Source organism: Mirounga leonina, unplaced genomic scaffold (assembly GCF_011800145.1).
Source record: "Mirounga leonina isolate KUSES-001 unplaced genomic scaffold, KU_Mleo_1.0 Mir_101664, whole genome shotgun sequence".
NCBI lineage: Eukaryota > Metazoa > Chordata > Mammalia > Carnivora > Phocidae > Mirounga > Mirounga leonina.
This window is the reverse complement of record NW_023270175.1, coordinates 764,525-784,160: the sequence shown is the minus strand read 5'-3', so window position 1 is coordinate 784,160 and position 19,636 is coordinate 764,525. Positions and strand designations below refer to the sequence as shown.

Below are 19,636 nucleotides of genomic sequence, written 5' to 3'. Positions count from 1 at the left end.
TTTTTTTTTTTTTCTTTGCAGTGTTTGTTTACTGAGGAAGACTTTCTCGGGCCCTGAGAGCATGTAGCGCTTTCAGATCTTAACCTAAGCTACTGATACTTTGTTTCTAAAAATTTAGACGGAAAGTACAAAACGGGCTCAATATATCATAGGAAGAGAAAAGCACTGCTGTAAGCAGTTCCCCCTACCGGTGCTGCAGGAAATGGCAGTTTTAACTTGGCTGGTCATTGTTGAAAGCCTGAGCTTCACAGTTGTTGACAGTACACAATGGCTTTTTAAAGGATCTTCATTAAATTAGTTTTGGATTCACTGCAAAGTAGAATAATCACTCTGGAATAGGGCGGTGCATTGAAAGTTCTGATATATATTATGCTCTCCTGTACTGTCAGTTTCTGCATCTTTTAAAAAACCGTTTCCCTGCCTCAAAATGACTTTTAAAACATGCTTATTGTGATATTTCATACATGCAAAATAATGTATATATACAGTTTAAAGAATAATAATAGACTCGGACCCACTACAGGCTTTAGAAATAGAACATTAGCAGGGTCTTAGAAGTCCCCTGTGTGCCCCTCCCTGATTGCTTCTCCTCCCTCCTTTCTCCCTGAGGGGACCACCGTCCAGAATTTGGCATTAATCATTCCCTTGCTTTTTTTTAAAAAAAAAATAGGTCCACCACAGATGAATTTATCCCTAAACAAAATGTTGCTAGTGTTATCCATTTTTGAACTCTATATGAATAGACACATATTGTATGAATTTTTCTGCAACTTGCTTTTATTTCATTCAGCATTTCTTTTTGAGATTCATGTGTACTAATGTAGTTAGCTATGGTTTTTCCTTTCAAAGCCACTTTAAACGTAGCAAGAACTTTCAGAATTTTAAATAATAAATACAAATTGAGATACTTAAAAGGAAGTTTTTTAAAACCCTGGGCCTAAGGATATTTTAAAGTTTTCTAAAAATAGGTCTCAGTCTTTCTAGAGCATGGGAATCTTGCTTATAATTATGAGAGATACATCATAACCCGAATAGTAGGGGATTTTTTTTATAAAGAAGGTATTTCATATTTGGTTTTCTCATGGAATTAACTCATTTTGTTTTTGTCTATTGTCACCTGTTGTTGCATGCTCTACTGGTCCTGCTATTTCTTTACACTCTAATAAGAGTTTTTCAGTTATTTAGGGTTGGGTAGCTTATAGCATTACCTAGATTTCTACAGAGTAGTGCCTTAGCTATAAAATGTCAAGATCCTCTTCCCATTTGTTTCTATACTCTCTTCTTTGGAAATCTCCTCTTTTCACAGCTCCAGATTCTGCCAACACAGATGACTCGAGATTTCCATGTTCAGCCTCAGATTATCATCTATACAATTCTTCCATCTCTTGCTTTCCTATTAGCCAATATCATTTACACTGTCACCTCAGACTCAATATGTCTTTGAAGTATTCTGATATTTTGTACTGGTGTTTCAGTTGTAATAGGTAGTTGACTCAGCATGGCTAAGACAATACTGACTTTCCTGTTCCCAAACCATTTATTCCACCTGGATCTTCCTCTTTCCTTCATTGGTACCATTATTCTCATAGTTACACAGCTTGAAATTTCAGGGTTATGTTTGACCTCTTCCTTACCCCTACCTTCAAAAGGCCTTGCTCATCTAACTCTTCCTTTCTGTTTCCACTGTTACCACTCCAGTTTGGACTTCCATCACGTTATGCTCGATAAATTTAGAGTTTCCTAACTCATTCTTCTGGTTTCTTTCCTATGAATCTACAAGACATATTATAACCACATTCATTTTCCTAAACCATCATTTGTACTGTGTCACTTAACTGCCTAATAAATTGCTTTCTAATACCTATACATGAAGGTCCAGGCCCCTTAGTTGGAATATTTAAGGCCATTCATAATCTGTGTCTAATTACCCCCTCCGAGATAATCTCCTAGTGCTCTCATATGTGAATGCCAACTAAAGTGAACTTATTATGCCCCAGAACATATTTCTCTTTCTACTCAGTCTCCCTGTTCTACCCTTCATCATACCCAGTCCTTCAAATGCCAGCTTAAGAATTACCTTTCCAAAGTCTTCATTTACCACCCTAGCTCCCAATTCTCTTCTTTTCTCTTCCTCCCTCTCTCCCCCTCCCTCCCTCTCTCCCTCTCTCCCTTCCCTCCTTCCCCGCACAGGCACACAACACAACAACACATACACACATACCCTAAATAAATTGCAAGCTTCTTAAGGATAGGGACTGTGTCTTGAGTATCTTTGACTCCATCAGTACTTAGCACAGTGCATTGCGTGTAAGTAGGTATTTAGTAACTGGTTGTGGGATGAATGATAAAGGGCAACAAACAGAAAAGTGTCTTCAAACAAATGGGGTCACTACTGGTAGATAATATAGCTAAAGAATATGTTTTGAGATTGACTGTCTCTTCTACTTTCTGTATACATTCTTATATCTACTCCAGGGTAAATAGCTGTGTGAAGAGTGGTGAGCATGTCCTGGAGGAGTTGGAAACAGAAGGGGAGAGGCAGCTGAAAAGCCTCCTTCAGCATCAACTTGATACCTCTGTCTCCATTGAGGAGTAGGTATTGATTTTGCAAACAGGTAGAGTATCATAGACCCTCACCTCCAGGTGGCCGACCCCTCTTAAAGCCCAGATGAAACACTCCTCTCCCACCCCTCTTTCCTTGGCCAACGTCTACTTATTAGGCAGCATTTTGCTTCTGTGTCTCTTACTCTGAGAAGCTTCCCATATCCCACTAAGTCTGAGCCAGTGCCTTTCCTATGTCTTCCCTTAACATACATAGCACTTACAACCCAACAGGATCATTGCCTGTTTACTTGCGTCTCTTCTACAAAAGCAGAAACCATTTTTATCTTTTTTTACTGTTAAATCCTTGGTACCTGGCCCAGTGTCTGAAGCATAGTAGGTACTCAGTAAATAAATATTTGATTCAGTCATTTATTGGTCCTGGGTGAGGGGAATAGCAATGGAATTCCATGTCATTGCAGTGATGCTACAGCCTAGAAATAGGACATGAGAGAGAAATTGCCAGTGCGTTTCATTGTGCCTCTTTTAATGGCGAGCCCTATTTCTGTAAATTGTGGTAACTTGAAGATATTCTTACTTGCTTCCTGCTTGTCTTGCAGATGTGTGTCTAAGAAAGAGAGTTTTGCTCCTGGTACTATGTACAAGCCCTTTGGGAAGGAAGCAGCTGGGACTATGACTTTGTCCCAGTTCCAGACACTGCATGAGAAGGACCAGGAAACTGCTTCTCTTAGGGAACTAGGGCTCAATGAAACAGAAATCTTGATCTGGAAGAGCCATGTTTCAGGTGAAAAGGTGAGTGGGGCCATTTTTTTTTTTTTTTCCTGAAGAATAAAGGGCGAGGTCGCTTCCTTTGACACCGAGAACCTTTTCATTTTTAGTTCTTACAAAACTGAGCTCTGTATCTGAATTTTCTTTGGTTTCTGCGATAGGGACCTTGGTAAAGAGACGCTCTTTCTTGACTTTTTAGCTAACACGTCTATGAATAGTCACCTCTGGTCCTTCACCAGCTTCTTTCTTATCTGAGGCATTAGATTATCACTTTCAGGCTATGTCGTCTATGATACATGCCATCTCATTTCTCTGGTTTCAGAGGACAAGACTGAGGGCAACCCCGGAAGCAATACAGAACCGTCTTCAAGATATTGAAGAAAGGATCTCGGAGCGTCAGCGCATCCTTTGCCTGCCACAGAGATTTGCCAAGAGCAAACAGCTGACCCGGCGAGAAATGGAAATAGAAAAGTCTTTATTTCAGGGAGCTGATCGGCACTCCTTCCTCAAGGCTCTTTATTACCAAGGTATGTGATCGCCAGTGACTTTGATGTGCTCTTTCACTGAGAGAAAGATTTAACAGCAGGACATTAAATATGAAGAGTTAGGGAAGGGAGTTGGGGAAAGACAAACGATCACTCTCCTTGAGGAATGTATATAGGTCCGTGATAGAGACGAATATGTACATAGTCAGTTGTGATACCACATGGAAATCACTGTTCCAGAGATGTGAATAAAATGCTAAGGGAGCACAGAACATAGAACATCAAAGCCTAGTTTGCAGGGGGAGTCAGGAGTTGACATTTGTACTAAGTCTTGACAGAGCAACAGTCATTTGTCAGGTAAATACAGGGCAGAGGGCATTACAGATAGTAGGTGAACAGGAACAGGTTTGTGAAAGGACCTGGTGCATCTAGGGAACAATAAGAAGTTCATTGTGGCAGGAAGTATAGGACACAGCAGGGGATGAGAGGGGGTGACACTGGAAAGGGAGGTGAGGCTAGATTGTGAAGGATCTTTGGGCCGAACTGTAAATGAGCACAAAATATATAGATAAATGGTATGCATCTTAACCAGAAAGCACTGGTTTAACAGATAAGTTTTGCTAGGCGCTGTGGGAGGTGTGCAGAAGTTTAGGAAATCGTCCCTGACTTTGTAGCAATTACAGTCTGGTTGGAAAGAGAACCATGTAACATTTAGTGACGACACTAGATGTAGTTGTTAAGTGCTGTAGGACTTCAGAGGAGGGAAAGGCCACTGTGCATTGGCATGACTGAAGAAGGCCTCTCAGAGGAGGTAAGATTTCAATGTTCTTTTAATACTACCTATTCTATAGTAAGGAGAAGGAAAGGCAGTTCATTTGCAGCAGGTGGTATGAGCACTATGGCGTGCTTGGGGCTGTTGTGAAAGACCAGGTTAGAAAGGTAGCTAAAAATTTTGAACTTTATTTGGTGGGTAGTAGAGACCCATACAGAGTTAGTTATTCAGTTAGTTTGGATATGGTGAAAGGATTCTGAGTCAGGAGTAACCTGAAAAGCAGTATTTGAAAATGATGAATCTGGTGGCCAAGAAAGAGGATGAGAGAGAGAAAGAACTGGAAGCAGGGAGAATGATTTAGGAGGCATTACAGTCGTATAGGCACGGAGGTCTAGACTAGAATGATGGCAGTGGTATCGGAAAGAGAGGTAGGTGTGGTTATAAGAGACATCACAAAGGAAGAACTGGTTAGACTTATTGACTGAGAATGAAGGAGGAGGGTCAAAGGAGAGGTCAGAGACAACCCAGATGTTTTCAAGTCTGTGTGACTTTCTAACAACTGGCAAAATTAAGAAAATCTTTATGGGGAGTTTCTGACAAAAGATGATAAGTTCAATTTGAAACATGTTGAATTGGTAAGAATGGCAGGATCATTAAACGCACATATTGAGGAGGCAGTAGGAAATGCAGCAGGGAAGCTCAGGGGAGAGGTCAGAGCTGGCTACATACACAGAAGTGGGAATCATGGACACTCAGGTGGCAGGTAAAGCCGTGAGCATGAATGAATGCTTTATTAGAGACAGAGAGACCATAGACATGGAACAGCAGTGGTGAAGGAAGGAATAAAAGAACCAGTGAACAGCCTCTTGTGGAGAGACCTAGCATACTGATGAAGAGCATGGGCTCTGGAGGCAGATTGCTGGAAAAATCCTGGCTCCCCCACTTAACTAGCTTGTTATAAGATGTTGGGCAAGTTACCACCCTACACTTCAATTTCTTCATCTTGTAAAATGAGAATATTAATAATACCTACATTATAGGGTTGTTAGGATTAAGTGAGGTAATACATGTAAATCACTTAGAGCAGTACCTGGTATTTGGGGTGGGTGGGTGGTGTATGAATCTGTTCTGTTTCCTATCTTTGAAACTCCTTGCTTTAAACCTTCACAGCATACCACAAAAAGACAAGTGCAGACAAGTACATGACCTCAATGAAGAGGAAGATAAAATTAGGCACAAAAGGCAAGTCGAGAGTTTTCTTACAGTGTTAGATTTAGGAATGTAACAAAGGGTCCCAGACTTCTGAGTTGAGTGCTTATTTAATTCCATATTCAGTAAATGACAATGTTTGTAGGAAATGATCCAGAGGGAGCAATTTATCCTGATAAAGAATATTAAAGGGAGGAGTTAGTAGAAGTTGTAAAACTTTTACATTTAGTGTTGTTGATTTTTTTCTCTCTCTACCTTTACGTTATTGTACCAGATATAAAATGACCTTAATGACTTTTAGATCCTATTTCACAACTAATTCTGAATATTTTTATTAATCACTAAAGTATAACTATTGATGATGATGATGATATAATAGCAATTTTTACTTTTATTTTAAAAATGAACTTACAATAAAATTGCCTGTTTTTCTTTCTTTTTTTTCTTGGTGTACAATTCTATGAATTGTAAATCATGTAAATCATGTAGATTCATGTAACCACCACAATCAGGATAGAGAACAGCTCCATCACGCTAAAAATCCCTCATCCCATCCATTGATAGTCACCCCCAACTCCACCCATAATCTCTGGCAATCCCTGATTCGTTCTCCATCACTGTAGTTGTGTCTTTTAAAGAATGTCATAAAGATGGAATCATACAATACGTCATCTTTTAAGTGTGGCTTCTTTCATTTAGTGTAATGCCTTGAGAGTCATCCAAGTTGTGTGTATCAATAGTTCATTCATTTTGCTGAGTAGCATTCCATTGTGCGGCTATTCCAAAGTTTGTTTATCCATCCACCCATTGAAGTGCATTTGGGCTGTTTCCAGGTTATGGTGACTGTGAATAATACTGATACTGAACATTTTTGTACAGGTTTTTGTGTGAACATAAATTTTTATTTCTCTAAGGTAAATATCTAGGAGTGGGATTACTGGGTCATATGGTAAGTGTCTGTTTAACTTTATAAGAAGCTGCCAAACCATTTTCCAGAGTGGCTGAACCATTTTGCATTCCCACCAGCAATGTATGAGAGTTCCAGTTGCTCTACATCTTTGTTGGCATTTGGTATTGTTGGTATTTATTTTAGTTCTTCTAGTAGCTGTGAAGTGGTATCTCATTGTAGTTTTAATTTGCTTTTCCTTAATAGCTAATGATGTTGAACATCTTTTCATGTGCTTATTTGCCATCCTTCTATCCTGTTTGCTGAAGTGTCTGTTCAAATCTTGTGCTGTTTTTTAATTGGGTTGTTTATTTTCTTTATGACTTTTGAGAGTTCTTTATATATTCTAAATGCAATTCTCTGGTGGATATATGATTTGCAAATATTTTATCCCAGTCTGTAGCTTATCTCTTCATTCTCTTAACAGTGTCTTTTGCAGAACAAACTTTTTTTTTTTATCATGGTAAAATATACCTAACATAAAATTGACCATTTTAACCAAGTTTTCAGTGTACAATTCTGTGGCATTAAGTATATTCACATTGTTCTGCAGCCATCATCACTATCCATCTCCAGAACTTTTTCATCTTCCCAAACTGAAACTCTGTTCCCAGTAAACACCATTTCCCCTTATACTCCTCCCCTTTGCCCCTGGCAACCACCATTCCTTCTGTCTCTGTGAATTTGACTGCTCTAGGTGCCTCATATACGTGGAATCATACAGTATTTGGCCTTCTGTGTCTGGCTTATTTCACTTAATGTCTTCTAGGTCATCCATGTGTCAGAATTTCCTTCCTTCTTAAGGCTGAAGAATATTCCATTATATGTACGTACCACATTTTGTTTAGCCCTCCGTCTGTCAGTAGACACTTGTGTTGCTTCTGCCTTTTGGCTGTTGTAAATAATGCTGCTATGAAACTGGATGTACACGTGTCTGCTCAAGTCTCTGCTTTCAGTTCTTTTGAGTATATACCCAGAAGTGGAATTGCTGGATCTTATGGTAATTCTGTGTTTAATCTTTTGAGGAACCCCCATACATATAGAGGCTATATCATTTTACATGCCCACCAGCAATGAAGAAGGATTCCAATTTCCCCACACCCTTGTCGACACTTAATTTCTTTTCTTCTTTTTTGTGACAGCCATCCTAATGGGTGTGAAGTGGTATTTCATTGTGGTTTTGATTTGCATTTCCTTAATGACTAGTGATGTTGTGCATCTTTTTCATGTGCTTTTTGGCCTTTTGTGTATCTTCTTTGGAGAAATGTCCATGTAAGTCCTTTGCCCATTATTTAAACTGGTTGTTTATTTATTGTTAAGTTGTAGGATTTTTTTTGTATATTCTAAATATTGATTCCCTCATCAGATAAATAATTTGCAAGTATTTCCCTTCATTTCATGAGTTGCCTTCTCACTCTGTTGATAGTGTCCTTTGATGCACAAAAGTTTATATTTTTGAAGAAGTCTAATTTGTTAGTTTTTTCTTTTGTTACTTGTGCTTTTGGTGTTGTGGCCAATAAATCATTGCCAAATCTAATGTCATAAAGGCTTTCTCCTGTGTTATCTTCTGAGCGTTTTGTAGTTTTAGCTCTTATGTTTAGGTCTTTGATCCATCTTGAGTTAATTTTTTGTATATGTCATACGGTAAGGATCCAACTTTATTTTTTGCATGTTGATAATCCAGTTTTCCCAATACTACTTGTTGAAAAGACTGTCCTTTACCCATTGAATGTTCTTAGCATCCTCTCCAGAAATCATTTGACCATAAATATATGAGTCTGTTCCTAGGCTCTCCATTCTATTCTATTGGTGTACATGTCTGTCTTTATGCCAGTGCCATGCACACTGTTTTAATGACCATAGATTTGTAGTAAGTTCTGAAGTCAGGAAGTGTGAGACCTCCAACTTTGTTCTTCTTTTTCAAGATTTTCACTATTTAGGAACCCTTGAGACACCATTTGATTTTTAGGATGGATTTTTCTATTTCTGGAAAAAAATGTCATTGGGATTTTGATAGGGATTATACTGAATCTGTATATCACTTTGGGTAATATTGACATCTTAACGATATATTAAGTCTTCAGTTCATGAACATGGGATGTCTTTGCATTTATTTGTATCTTTAATTCTTCCAGCACCATTTTGTAGTTTTTAGTACACAAGTTTTTTGTCTCAGAGCAAATGTTTTAAAATTTTGATACAATCCAGTTATCCAATTATCAGGGTTTTTTTCTTTCATGGATTATGCTTTTTTTCCCATATCGAAGAACTCTTTGTCTGACAGCAGATTATGAATAAGATTTTTTCTTTAAACAGTTTTATGATTGTATATTTTACATTTAGATCTATGATCTATTTTGACTTGATGCTTATATAAAGTGTGGGGTTTAGGTTAAGGTTCACTTTTTTGCCTATGAATTTCCATTTATTTCAGCACCATATGTTGAAGAGAGTATTTTTTCTCCATTTACTTGCCTTTGCATTTTTTGTCAGAAATAAATTGGCCATATGTTTGTGTTAATAATTAACTTCATAATAAATGGTGAAAGAGTGAAATATTTCCCCCAGTATCAGGAATAAGACAAAGATGTGCACTCTTGACAGTTCCATTCACAGTTGAATGAAATTAGAAATCAATGGACATTTAGAAAAAGTACAAATATGCAGAAATTGAACAGCACTCTACTGAATAACCAATGGATCAAAAAGAAGTCACAAGGGACATTAGAAAATACTTTGAGATGAATGAAAACAAAACTTAACATACCAAAACATATAATGCAGTAAAAGCAGTGCTTAGGGGGATATTTATAGTTATAAATGCCCATATTAATAAAGAAGAAAGGTCTTAAATTAATAACCAAAAACTTTTCACCTTAAGAACTACAGAAATTTTTTTTAAAAACTAGAAAAATTTGTCCAAACCCTTAGACTGTGTAATGTCAAGAGTGAATCATACTGTAAACTATAAACTTTGGGTAATCATAATGGGTCAATGTAGATTCATTAATTGTAACAACTGTACCACTCTGATGGGGGATATTGATAATGGGGTAAGCCATACATGTGTGGGGATGGGGTTATGTGGGAAATCTGTGTACCTTCCCCTCAGTTCTGCTATGAACCTATAACTGCTCTAAAAACATTAAGTCCTAATAAAAAAAAAGAAACTACAAAAAGAAGAGCAACCTAAACCCACATCAAACTGAAGGAAGGAAATAATAAAGATTAGATAAAAAAAAATTAAATAGAAAATTAAAAAAATATAGAAAATCGGCAAAACCAAAAGTTGGTCCTTTGGAAAGATCAACAAAATTCAGAATTCCTTAACTAGACTTACCAAGGAAATAAGAAAAAGGACAAATTTCTCATATTCTGCTCTACTTTGATTCTTTTTTGCATGGAACATCTTTTTCCATCCTTTTACTTTCAACTTTTTAAAAAATCTAAAGTGTATCTCTTTTTTTTTAAAGATTTTATTTATTTATTTGAGAGTGAGATAGACAGAGATCACGAGCGAGCTGGGAGGAGAGGGAGAAGCAGGCTCCCCGCTGAGCAGGGAGCCCAACACGGGACCCCATCCCAGGACCCAGGGATCATGACCTAAGCTGAAGGCAGATGCTTAACCGACTGAGCCACCTAGGCATCCCTCTCCTTCCTCCTTTGTACTATTATTGTCACACAAATTACATCTTTATAGATTTTAAGCTCATTAGCATAGTTTTATAATTATTACATTATGTAGTTATTTCCTAAGTCAGGACAAGAAAAAGAGTTACAAAGACAAATATATTTATACTGTCTTTTTTTATGTTTACCTATATGGTCAACTTTACTAGTGTTCTTTCTTTGAGTTAGTGAAGAGTGTCCATTTATTTCAGCCTGAAGTTTTCTCATAGGGTAGGTCTTAATAGTGATGACTTCTTTTAGTCTATGCTTATCTTGGAATGTCTTAGTTTTCCCTTTAGTTTTATTTATTTTTTTTAAGGTTTTTTTTGTTATTTATTTATTTATTTGACAGAGAGAGAGCACAAGTAGGCAGAGGGAGAAGCAGGCTCCCCCCCTGAAAAGAGAGCCTGTTTCGGGGCTTGATCCCAGGACCCTGGGATCATGACCTGAGCCGAAGGCAGACGCTTTACCTACTGAGCCACCCAGGTGCCCCTCTCCTTTAGTTTTAAAGTGTAGTTTTTTGCCAGACAGTGAAGTTTTTGGTTGGCAATCTTTTAGCCCACCAAATATATCATCTTACTGCCTTCTGGCGCCTGTAATTTCTGTTGAGCAGTCAACTGTTGATCTTACTTAGGACTCCTTGTCCATGATGAGTCTCTTCTCTCTTGCTACAGTCAGCATTCAATCTTCATCTTTTGCTTTTGACAATTTGGCTACATGTCTGGATGTCTCTTGGACAAACTCCAAGTAGGTCCCTTGAGTTTGTCCTACTTGGATTCTATCAAGGTTCTGTAATGTGTAGATTAATGTTTTTCATCAATTTGAAGAAGTTTTCAGGCATTAGTTCTTCAAATATTATTTGTGCTCCTTCTTCTTCTGAGATTTCCATTATGCATATATTGGTATGCTTGATGTTTGCCCACAGGTCTCTGAGGCTGTTATTTTTTTCTTTATTCTTTCTTCTTTTTGCTCCTCAGATTGAGTAATCTGTAAATGAGTATTCGACATATCTTCAAGTTTGCTGATTCTTCTGTCAGTCCAGATCTTCTGTTGAGCCCCTCTAGTAATAGTTTTCATTTCAGTTATTGTACTTTTCAACTCCAGAATTTTTTTTTTAAAGATTTTATTTATTTATTTGTGAGAGAGAGAATGAGAGAGAGCACATGAGAGGGGGGAGGGTCAGAGGCAGAAGCAGGCTCCCTGCCGAGCAGGGAGCCCAATGCAAGACTCGATCCAGGGACTCCGGGATCATGACCTGAGCCGAAGGCAGTCGCTTAACCAACTGAGCCACCCAGGCGCCCTCAACTCCAGAATTTTTATTTTGTTCTTTATTATACTTTATGTCTCTTTATTTTTATTTCCTATTTGGTAAGGCATTCTGAAACATTCTTTTAGTTCTTTATACATGGTTTTCTTTAACTGTTTGAAGAACTTACAATAACTGATTAAAAGTTTTGTCTGAGAAGCCCAGTGTGCTTCCTTAGGAAAGTTTCTATTGACTGTTTCTTTTTTCCTGTGTATGGGCCCTATTCTTCTTTTCTTTCCTTTTTTTTCAATGTCTTTGTCTTAATCAGCTCAGGCTGCTATAACAAAGAACCATCATCTGGGTAGTTTATAAACAACAGATTTATTTCTCACAGTTCTAGAGGCTGGAAGTCTGAGATCAGGGTTCCAGTATGATCAGGTTTTGGTGAGAGCCCTCTTTTGGGTTGCACACTACTAACTTCTTATCACATGTCAGAGAGCAGGGAGAGGAAGCAAGCTCTCTCATGACTTCTGTAAGGGTTCTGATCCCATTCCTGGGGACTTCACCCTCATGACCTCATCTAATCCCAGTTACCTTCCAAAGGTCCTCACTTCCTATTACCATCACATCACCAGTAGGGTTTCAACATACGAATTGGGGCGGGGGGCACAGATATTTAATCCGTAACAGTCTTATTTTTTTGTTGCAAATGAGACATTTAAAATAATGTAATGTGGGGGTGCCTGGGTGACTTAGTCGGTTAAGCACTGCCTTCAGCTCAGGTGATGATCTCAGGGTCCTGGGATCGAGCCTCACATCGGGCTCCCTGCTCAGTGGGGAGCCTGCTTCTCCCTCTCCCTTTGTCCCTCCCCCCGTTGCTCATGTTCTCTCTCTCTCAAATAAATAAAATAAAATCTTTAAAAAAATAATGTAATGTGACAGCTCTGAAAATCATTCTCTCCCACACACCCAGGGTTTATTTTATTGTTCTTGCTATTTGTATAGTGACTGTCCTAGACTAGACTGTAAATTTGAATTCTTTGTCATGTGCAGCTGCTGAAATCTGTTCAATTAGCAGAGTGGTCCACTAATGCTAGGAGAAAGTTTTCCTTAAATACCTTGAACCAGAAGTTCTACCAGCCTTTGTTGAAGGTGTGTGTGTGTGTGTGTGTGTGTGTGTGTGTTGGGTCACTCCTTCAGTGCCCAGGCAGGCAGTTTGCAACTGTGCCTTGGACTTCACTTCCTGCTTGTTCAGAGCCTCAAGTTCTATCAGCCTTTGTTGAAGGGTGTGTGTATGTGTGTGTGTGTGTGTGTGTTGGGTCACTCCTTCCTTTGTTGAAGGTGTGTGTGTGTGTGTGTGTGTATGTGTTGGGTCACTCCTTCCTTTGTTGAAGGTGTGTGTGTGTGTTGGGTCACTCCTTCAATGCCCAGGCAGGCAGTTTGCAACTGTTCCTTGGACTTCACTTCCTGCTTGTTCAGAGCCTCAAGGTCAGCCAGAGGTGAGAGATTAGTGACTTCTCAGGCTCTAACTTTCCTGGGCATACGCATAGTCCAGCACATGTTTGTTACCTTCTAGAGTCCCAGGAATATGTCTGAACTTTTCAAACCCCTTACGGACATTTCATTCCCTATTTTTCTTTCTTTTTTTATAAGAATGCTTAACATGCGATCTACCCACTTAACAAATTTTTGAGTGTACAAAACAGTATTATTAACTATAGGCACAATGTTGTACAATAGGTCTCTAGAACTTAGTCATTTTGCATAGCTGAAACTTTATAACCTTTGAATAATAACTCCCCATTTTCCCCTTCCCCCAGCCCCTGGCAACCACCATTATATTCTCTGCTTCTTTGTGTTTGATTAGTTTATATACCTTACATGAGTTGTTTCATGCAGTATTTGTCCTTTTGTGACTGGCTTATTTCACTTAGCATAATGTCTTCAAGGTTAATCTGTGTTGGCAGGATTTTCTTCCTTTTTTAAGGCTGAATAATACCCCACTGTATGTATATACCACATTTTCTTCATTCATTCATGGACATTGAGGTTGTTTCCACATCCTGGCTGTCATGAACAGTGCTGCGATGAATATGTAAGTGCAGATATCTCTTGCAGGCTCTGATTTCAGTTCTTTGAATAAATACTCAGAAGTGGAGTTGTTTTATCACATGGTATTTCTATTTTTAATCTTTAAACCCTTTTGCGGAAGCTCCATACTGTTCTCTGTGGTAGTTACACCATTTTACATTCCCACCGAAAGTGTACAAAGGTTCCAGTTTGTCCAGATCCTCACCGACACTTGTTATATTTTGGTTTCTTTGATGTTAGCCATCCTAACAGGTGTGAGGTGATATCTCATTGTGGTTTTGATTGGCATTTCCCTGATGATGAATGACGTTGAGCACCTTTTCATACACTGTTGGCCATCTGTATGTCTTCTTTGGAGAAATGTCTATACAAATACTTTGCACATTTTTTAGTCAGGTTTTATTTTTAGTTTTTAAATTATTTTTTTTAAATTTGAATTCCAGGGGTGCCTGGGTGGCCCAGTTGATTAAGTGTCTAACCCTAGCTTTCGGCTCAGGTTGTAATCTCCTGGGTTGTGAGATTGAGCCCTGCACTGGGCTTTGTGCTCAGTGGGGAGTCTGCTTGAAGAGTCTCTCCCTCTGCCCCTCCCCCCATTCACGCTTTCTCTCTGTCTCTCTCTCTCTCAAATAAATAAATAAATCTTAAAATTTTTGAATTCCAGTATGGTTAACATACAGTGTTATATTAGTTTCATAGGTTTTGTTTTTATGGCATTGAGTTATAGGAGTTCTCTATGCATTTTGGATATTAACCCCTTATTGGATGTATGGTCTACAAATATTTTTTCCCATGCCGTAGTCGCCTTTTCACTCTGTTAATTGTGTCTTTTGCTATGCAGAAGGTTTTTAGTTTGATATAGTTCCACTTTCTATTTTTGCTTTTGTTGCCTGCGCTTCTGGAGTTATATTTAAGAAATCATCGCCAATACCAATGTCAAGTGGATTTTCCTCTGTGTTTTCTTTTAGGAGTTTTAGAGTTTCAGGTCTTCTTTTTAAGCCTTTAATCCATTTTTAATTGACTTTCGTGACTGGTATATAATAAGGGTCCCATTTCATTCTTCTCCACATGAAGATTCAGTTTTCTAGCATCGTCTGTTGAAGAGACTATCCTTTCTCCATTGTGTATTCCTGTCGTTCTTGCCAAAAACCAAGTTGACCATGTATCTGGGCTTTCTGTTCTGTTCCACTGTCTGTATGTCTGTCTTTATGCTAGTACCATAGTGTTTTCATTGCTGTAGCTTTGTAGTATATTTTGAAACCCGTAAGTGTATGCTCATTCCTATGTCTTCTTTTAATTTTTTTGTCATTCTCTTGTTAGCCCCAACTGGTAATGCTGTCTCAAGCAGCTACAGTGTTAACCCTCACCAATTGGTTTTGACAAATGCCTTAAGGCTGGGCTGTTCTACAGAGTGGGATATGAACCAAGTCAAAGACAAGCCCTAGGGTTGTAGCTTTTCAGTGAAGTACTAGGCTGGTCAAGCAGTGACAGTTCTCTTAGGATGGGGCTTTTGGTGAACTCCAGAACTGCTCTACTTCCTATAATATCAGCTAGGCTGCTGTTTTATTTACAACTACCACAGTTGCAAGATTGTTGGTTTTCAAGGCTACTGCAAAGTTGGAGAGAGGGAAACATGATTACGGGAAGCTGAAATACAATAAATCTTACTATAGTCTTAGTGAGACTCAGCTGTTTTTCTTGAATAACTGTTCCTCCTATTGTTGTATGCCTCTATTTAATTTCCAGACTTATCAAAATTTAATTTTTAATGAGTTTTGCTTTTTATGGAAGAGCGGATTTTCAAGGTCCTTACTCCAACATTCTAGAACTACTTTCTCTCCATTTTACTTTTATCCTATCTATATTATTATATTTGAAAGTGAGTTTCATATTTTTTTAAAAAATGAGTTTCTTATAGAATGTAGTTGGGTTGTTTTTTCCCACTTTTTTATTGTGTTATGGTTGACATAGCATTAAACTCACTCATTTTAAATGTACAATTCAGTGACTTATAGTAAATTTACAGATTTGGTCAGCCATCATCACAATCTAGTTTTAGAACATGCCCATCACCCGAGAGATGGTTCTCAGTCCCTTTTTCTTCTCCCAGCCCAGATAGCAACTATTCTATTGTCCCTCTCTATGGATTTGCCTATTCTGGACATTTCATTATAAATGGGACTATATAACATGTGGCCTTCTTTAACTTACTTAACACAGTGTTTTAATTATTCCTAGAACTAGTACTCTTCCCAGAACTGAGGGATTTCCTAGTACTGAAGGATTTGTATGCAAGCTGAGCACATCTTCCGTAGTCAGCCAAGCAGATTACAACTCCATTTTAGCCCTCACTTCCTGCTTGTGCAGAGACTTAAGATTAGTCAGAGGTAAGACCTTAGGTTTTCTTCTAGTCTTTCCTGAACATGCATACAACTTCGGCCATGAGGACAGGCCTGTGCACATGTGTGGCCTTCTAGATTCCTGGGAGTATGTTAGAGCTTTTCAGTGCCCTCTAAGGACATTTCATCCCCCAAGATTTCCTTCTAGGCTTTTTGGTTAACCTATTGTTTATTCCAACTCCACCACCTCAGGCAGGGGAAGAATTCACCAACTGCCTCTGATTATTTTTTTAAAGGTTTTATTTATTTATTTGTCGGAGAGAGACAGCAGGAGAGAGAGAGCACAAGCAGGGGGAGGGGCAGGCAGTGGGAGACGCAGGCTCCCCGCTGAGCAGGGAGCCCAACGCGGGACTGGATCCCAGGACCCTGGGATCATGACGCGAGCCGAAGGCAGATGCTTAACTGACTGAGCCACCCAAGCATCCCCTTCCTCTGATTATTTTTGACAAAAGTTCTCGGGAAGAAGGCTCTTAGCACTGGGTGGCGAGCTTTGAGTTACATTATGGAGAGCGTTGCCTGTGGAATCTTCCAGGGGACCAATAGAAAGGCCACCTAGATGACTGTTCTCTGACAATAGTGCTTTGAAGAAACTCCAGCCTCGTTCTTCCCTCTCTGGTAGCTGCTAGGCTGCTGGTTTTCACTGTGATTTCAGGTTGTTGGTTTTCAAGGTTACCACAGACCTGGGAGAAATGGATGAGGAAAGGGCTAGTTAAAATGCTACAAAATTTATTATTCTTATTGAGATTTAGCTATTTTTATTGAATAAATATTTCCCAGATTGCTGCAGGCCTTTGGTTAATTGTTCCAGAGTTCTGGAGAAGCTGATCCTGACAGTTTTTGCCAGTGTTCTCATTGCTTTTATGGAGGAGAGAATTTCAAGAGGTCCGTACTCTGCCATTTGCACTGATGTCACCTCTCTTAACAGTATCTTCTGAAGCTTGAAAGTTTGTGATTTTGGCGAAGTCAAATTTACTTTTTTTCATGATTTCTGCTTTTGGTCCTATAACTAAGATTTCTTTTTAACCCAAGGTTGCAAAGATTTTCTCATATGTATTCTTTTGCAGAACTTATAGTTTTAGCTTGTACATTTAGGTCTATGAACCATTTTGAATTAATTGCTGAATTACACGTAATGTAAAGTTAGGGTTACTTTAGTCTGTTTGCATATGGATAGGCAATTGTCCTAACACCTTTAGTTGAAAAGACTACCCTTTCCCAATTAAATTGTCTTAGTACTTTTGTGGAAAACCAGTGGACTATAAATACAAGGGTTTTTAAATGCTCTCTCCTTATTACTCTACTCTTTTTTTTTCTTTCTATTTACTTTTCAGCAATCTAATCATGCTGCGTTTGGGCATGGGTTCTTTATGATTTCAAATTCTCACCTATTCCACCTGCTACTATGTACTTTTTGCAGTCTTCAGATGTTCCATGAATTCTCACCAGGTTTTAGAATTGTATTCAGTGGGAGAGGCAGGGATGAAGTATGCTTACTTCTTACATGGAAACAGAATTCCTAATAGCTAATAATTTTTTTTTAAAAGATTTATTTATTTATTTGAGAGAGTGAGAATGAGAGAGAGTACATGAGAGGGGGGAGGGTCAGAGGGAGAAGCAGGCTCCTCGCCGAGCAGGGAGCCCGATGTGGGACTCGATCCCGGGACTCCAGGATCATGACCTGAGCCGAAGGCAGTTGCTTAACCAACTGAGCCACCCAGGCGCCCGATAGCTAATAATTTTTGAGGGCTTATTTATGCTAGTCCTTGTGCTAAGTAAGCATTTTCTGTGTTTGCTCGTTTAACCTTTATAATAACCCTACAAGATAGTGGCAGTATTATACCCATTTTACAGATGACGAAATTGAGCTTCTGAGGAGGTAAGCTACTTTCTCAAGGTCAACTAAGTGGCCATGCTAGGACTTAAATCTAGGTCTGTTCTTACATGAACATCAGTGGTTTTGATCATAGCATTTGTATATGGGATTTGAGAAGATTTTTTGGTTTATTAAGTGTGATTTTGCTATATCTTTTTTTAAAAGGTTTTATTTATTTATTTGACAGAGAGGGTGAGACAACACAAGCAGGGAGAGCAGCAGAGAGAGAGGGAGAAGGAGCTGAGTAAGGAACCTGATGTGGGACTTCATCCCAGGACCCTGGGATCATGACCCGAGCTGAAGGCAGATGCACAACCAACTGAGCCACCCAGGCGCCCCTGATTTTGCTATATCTTGAGATGAACATTTTTGGGGGAGTAGAACATATCCCATCTTCTAACCTTAAATCAGTGGGAAAACATACATTATCTCTAGAAATAAACTTCCTCTGAAATCTTAAGCCCCAGTATATTACCCTGACCACAACCTTTTTCTTATACTTCTGGCCCTTGCAACTCTCTTACAGCAATTATTCCATCTCTTCAACCCTGTTGAAATGTCCAGTTCCTTGACCTTTTTATTTTCTCCCAATCTGTCATCCCCTTCCTGTCTCCTTTTCCTTCCACATCTTACTTAGACTCCATCACCCATTATTTACTCATGTTCTTGCCAGTGAAGCATTCTTTTTGTTTCCTTGTCTGTGTGCCATACCTACCCGGCAAAACCTCAACCCTGAATCAATCCAACTAATTGCCTTCTTTATTTCTGCAGGATAGTTTTTGAGCATTACTAGACAACAATCATATAATTTTGTTGATAATGCCTCTACAGTTTCCTCATGTCTGGTCTTGTCTAGAGCCTTGTTCCTCGTTCAGCAGTCTATCTCCTGGTCCCTTGTCAGCTCTCCATTTCATTCCTTCCTCTTTTAGATCTTCATTATTCTTTCCATCCTACTGTTTGATTATTTTTAGCAGATAGGCTTCCTGTTTCAAAGGAAACATTGTCATTGACAAGAGCCTTCATCTGCTTTCTGCCTGACTCTGCTAATTCTGCATCCTGAGTCTTATTTTCTTCCATCTCAACTCAGTGGTAGGTATATCCTTCATGCCTGAAGTTAATCTTTACACCTTTGTGCTGGATCCTAGCCCTACTATCTCCCCAGGGACCTCAGTCAGTTATCCCCAGTATTGCTTCTTTCCTTTCAGGATTTTTTAAAAAAAGATTTTATTTATTTATTTGACACAGAGAGAGAGAGAGAGAGCACAAGCAGGGGGAGTGGCAGACAGAGGGAGAGGGAGAAGCAGGCTTCCTGCTGAGTGAGGAGCCCGAAGTGGGGCTCAATCCTAGGACCCTGGGATCATGACCTGAGCTGAAGGCAGACACCCAACTGACTGAGCCACCCAGGAGCCCCTCCTTTCAGGATTTTAACATGCTTTTTACTACTTGCCAGTTTCTGTAGTGTACACAGTCCTACCATGAATTATCTTTAAAAAATGATAAAGACAAAAAATGCCCTTCAGTTGTTTAGCTACTTGAGCAAACAGTATGTTTCGATTCTCTCCCTTCACTGTAACCATAATAAGTAGCACTTGGTTTAAAAAGTGAAATATCAGAATGAT

At 38.9% G+C, this 19,636-nt stretch overlaps 1 protein-coding gene across 4 annotated transcripts in view; it reads left to right on the top strand.

The window, feature by feature from the left end:
• The window catches only part of RBM41 (RNA binding motif protein 41), a 55,293-nt gene that overhangs the window by 467 nt on the left and 35,190 nt on the right, over positions 1-19,636 (top strand). For 2 of the 4 annotated variants that reach the window (XM_035006758.1, XM_035006748.1), the window contains exons 2-5: positions 2,476-2,592; positions 3,162-3,354; positions 3,653-3,857; positions 5,758-5,829. In XM_035006758.1, the coding sequence (XP_034862649.1) occupies positions 2,476-2,592; positions 3,162-3,354; positions 3,653-3,857; positions 5,758-5,829 (587 nt within the window). Of the gene's footprint in view, positions 1-2,475; positions 2,616-3,161; positions 3,355-3,652; positions 3,858-5,757; positions 5,830-19,636 lie in introns of those variants that run through there. The other 2 variants (XM_035006775.1, XM_035006766.1) reach the window with 2 other exon arrangements.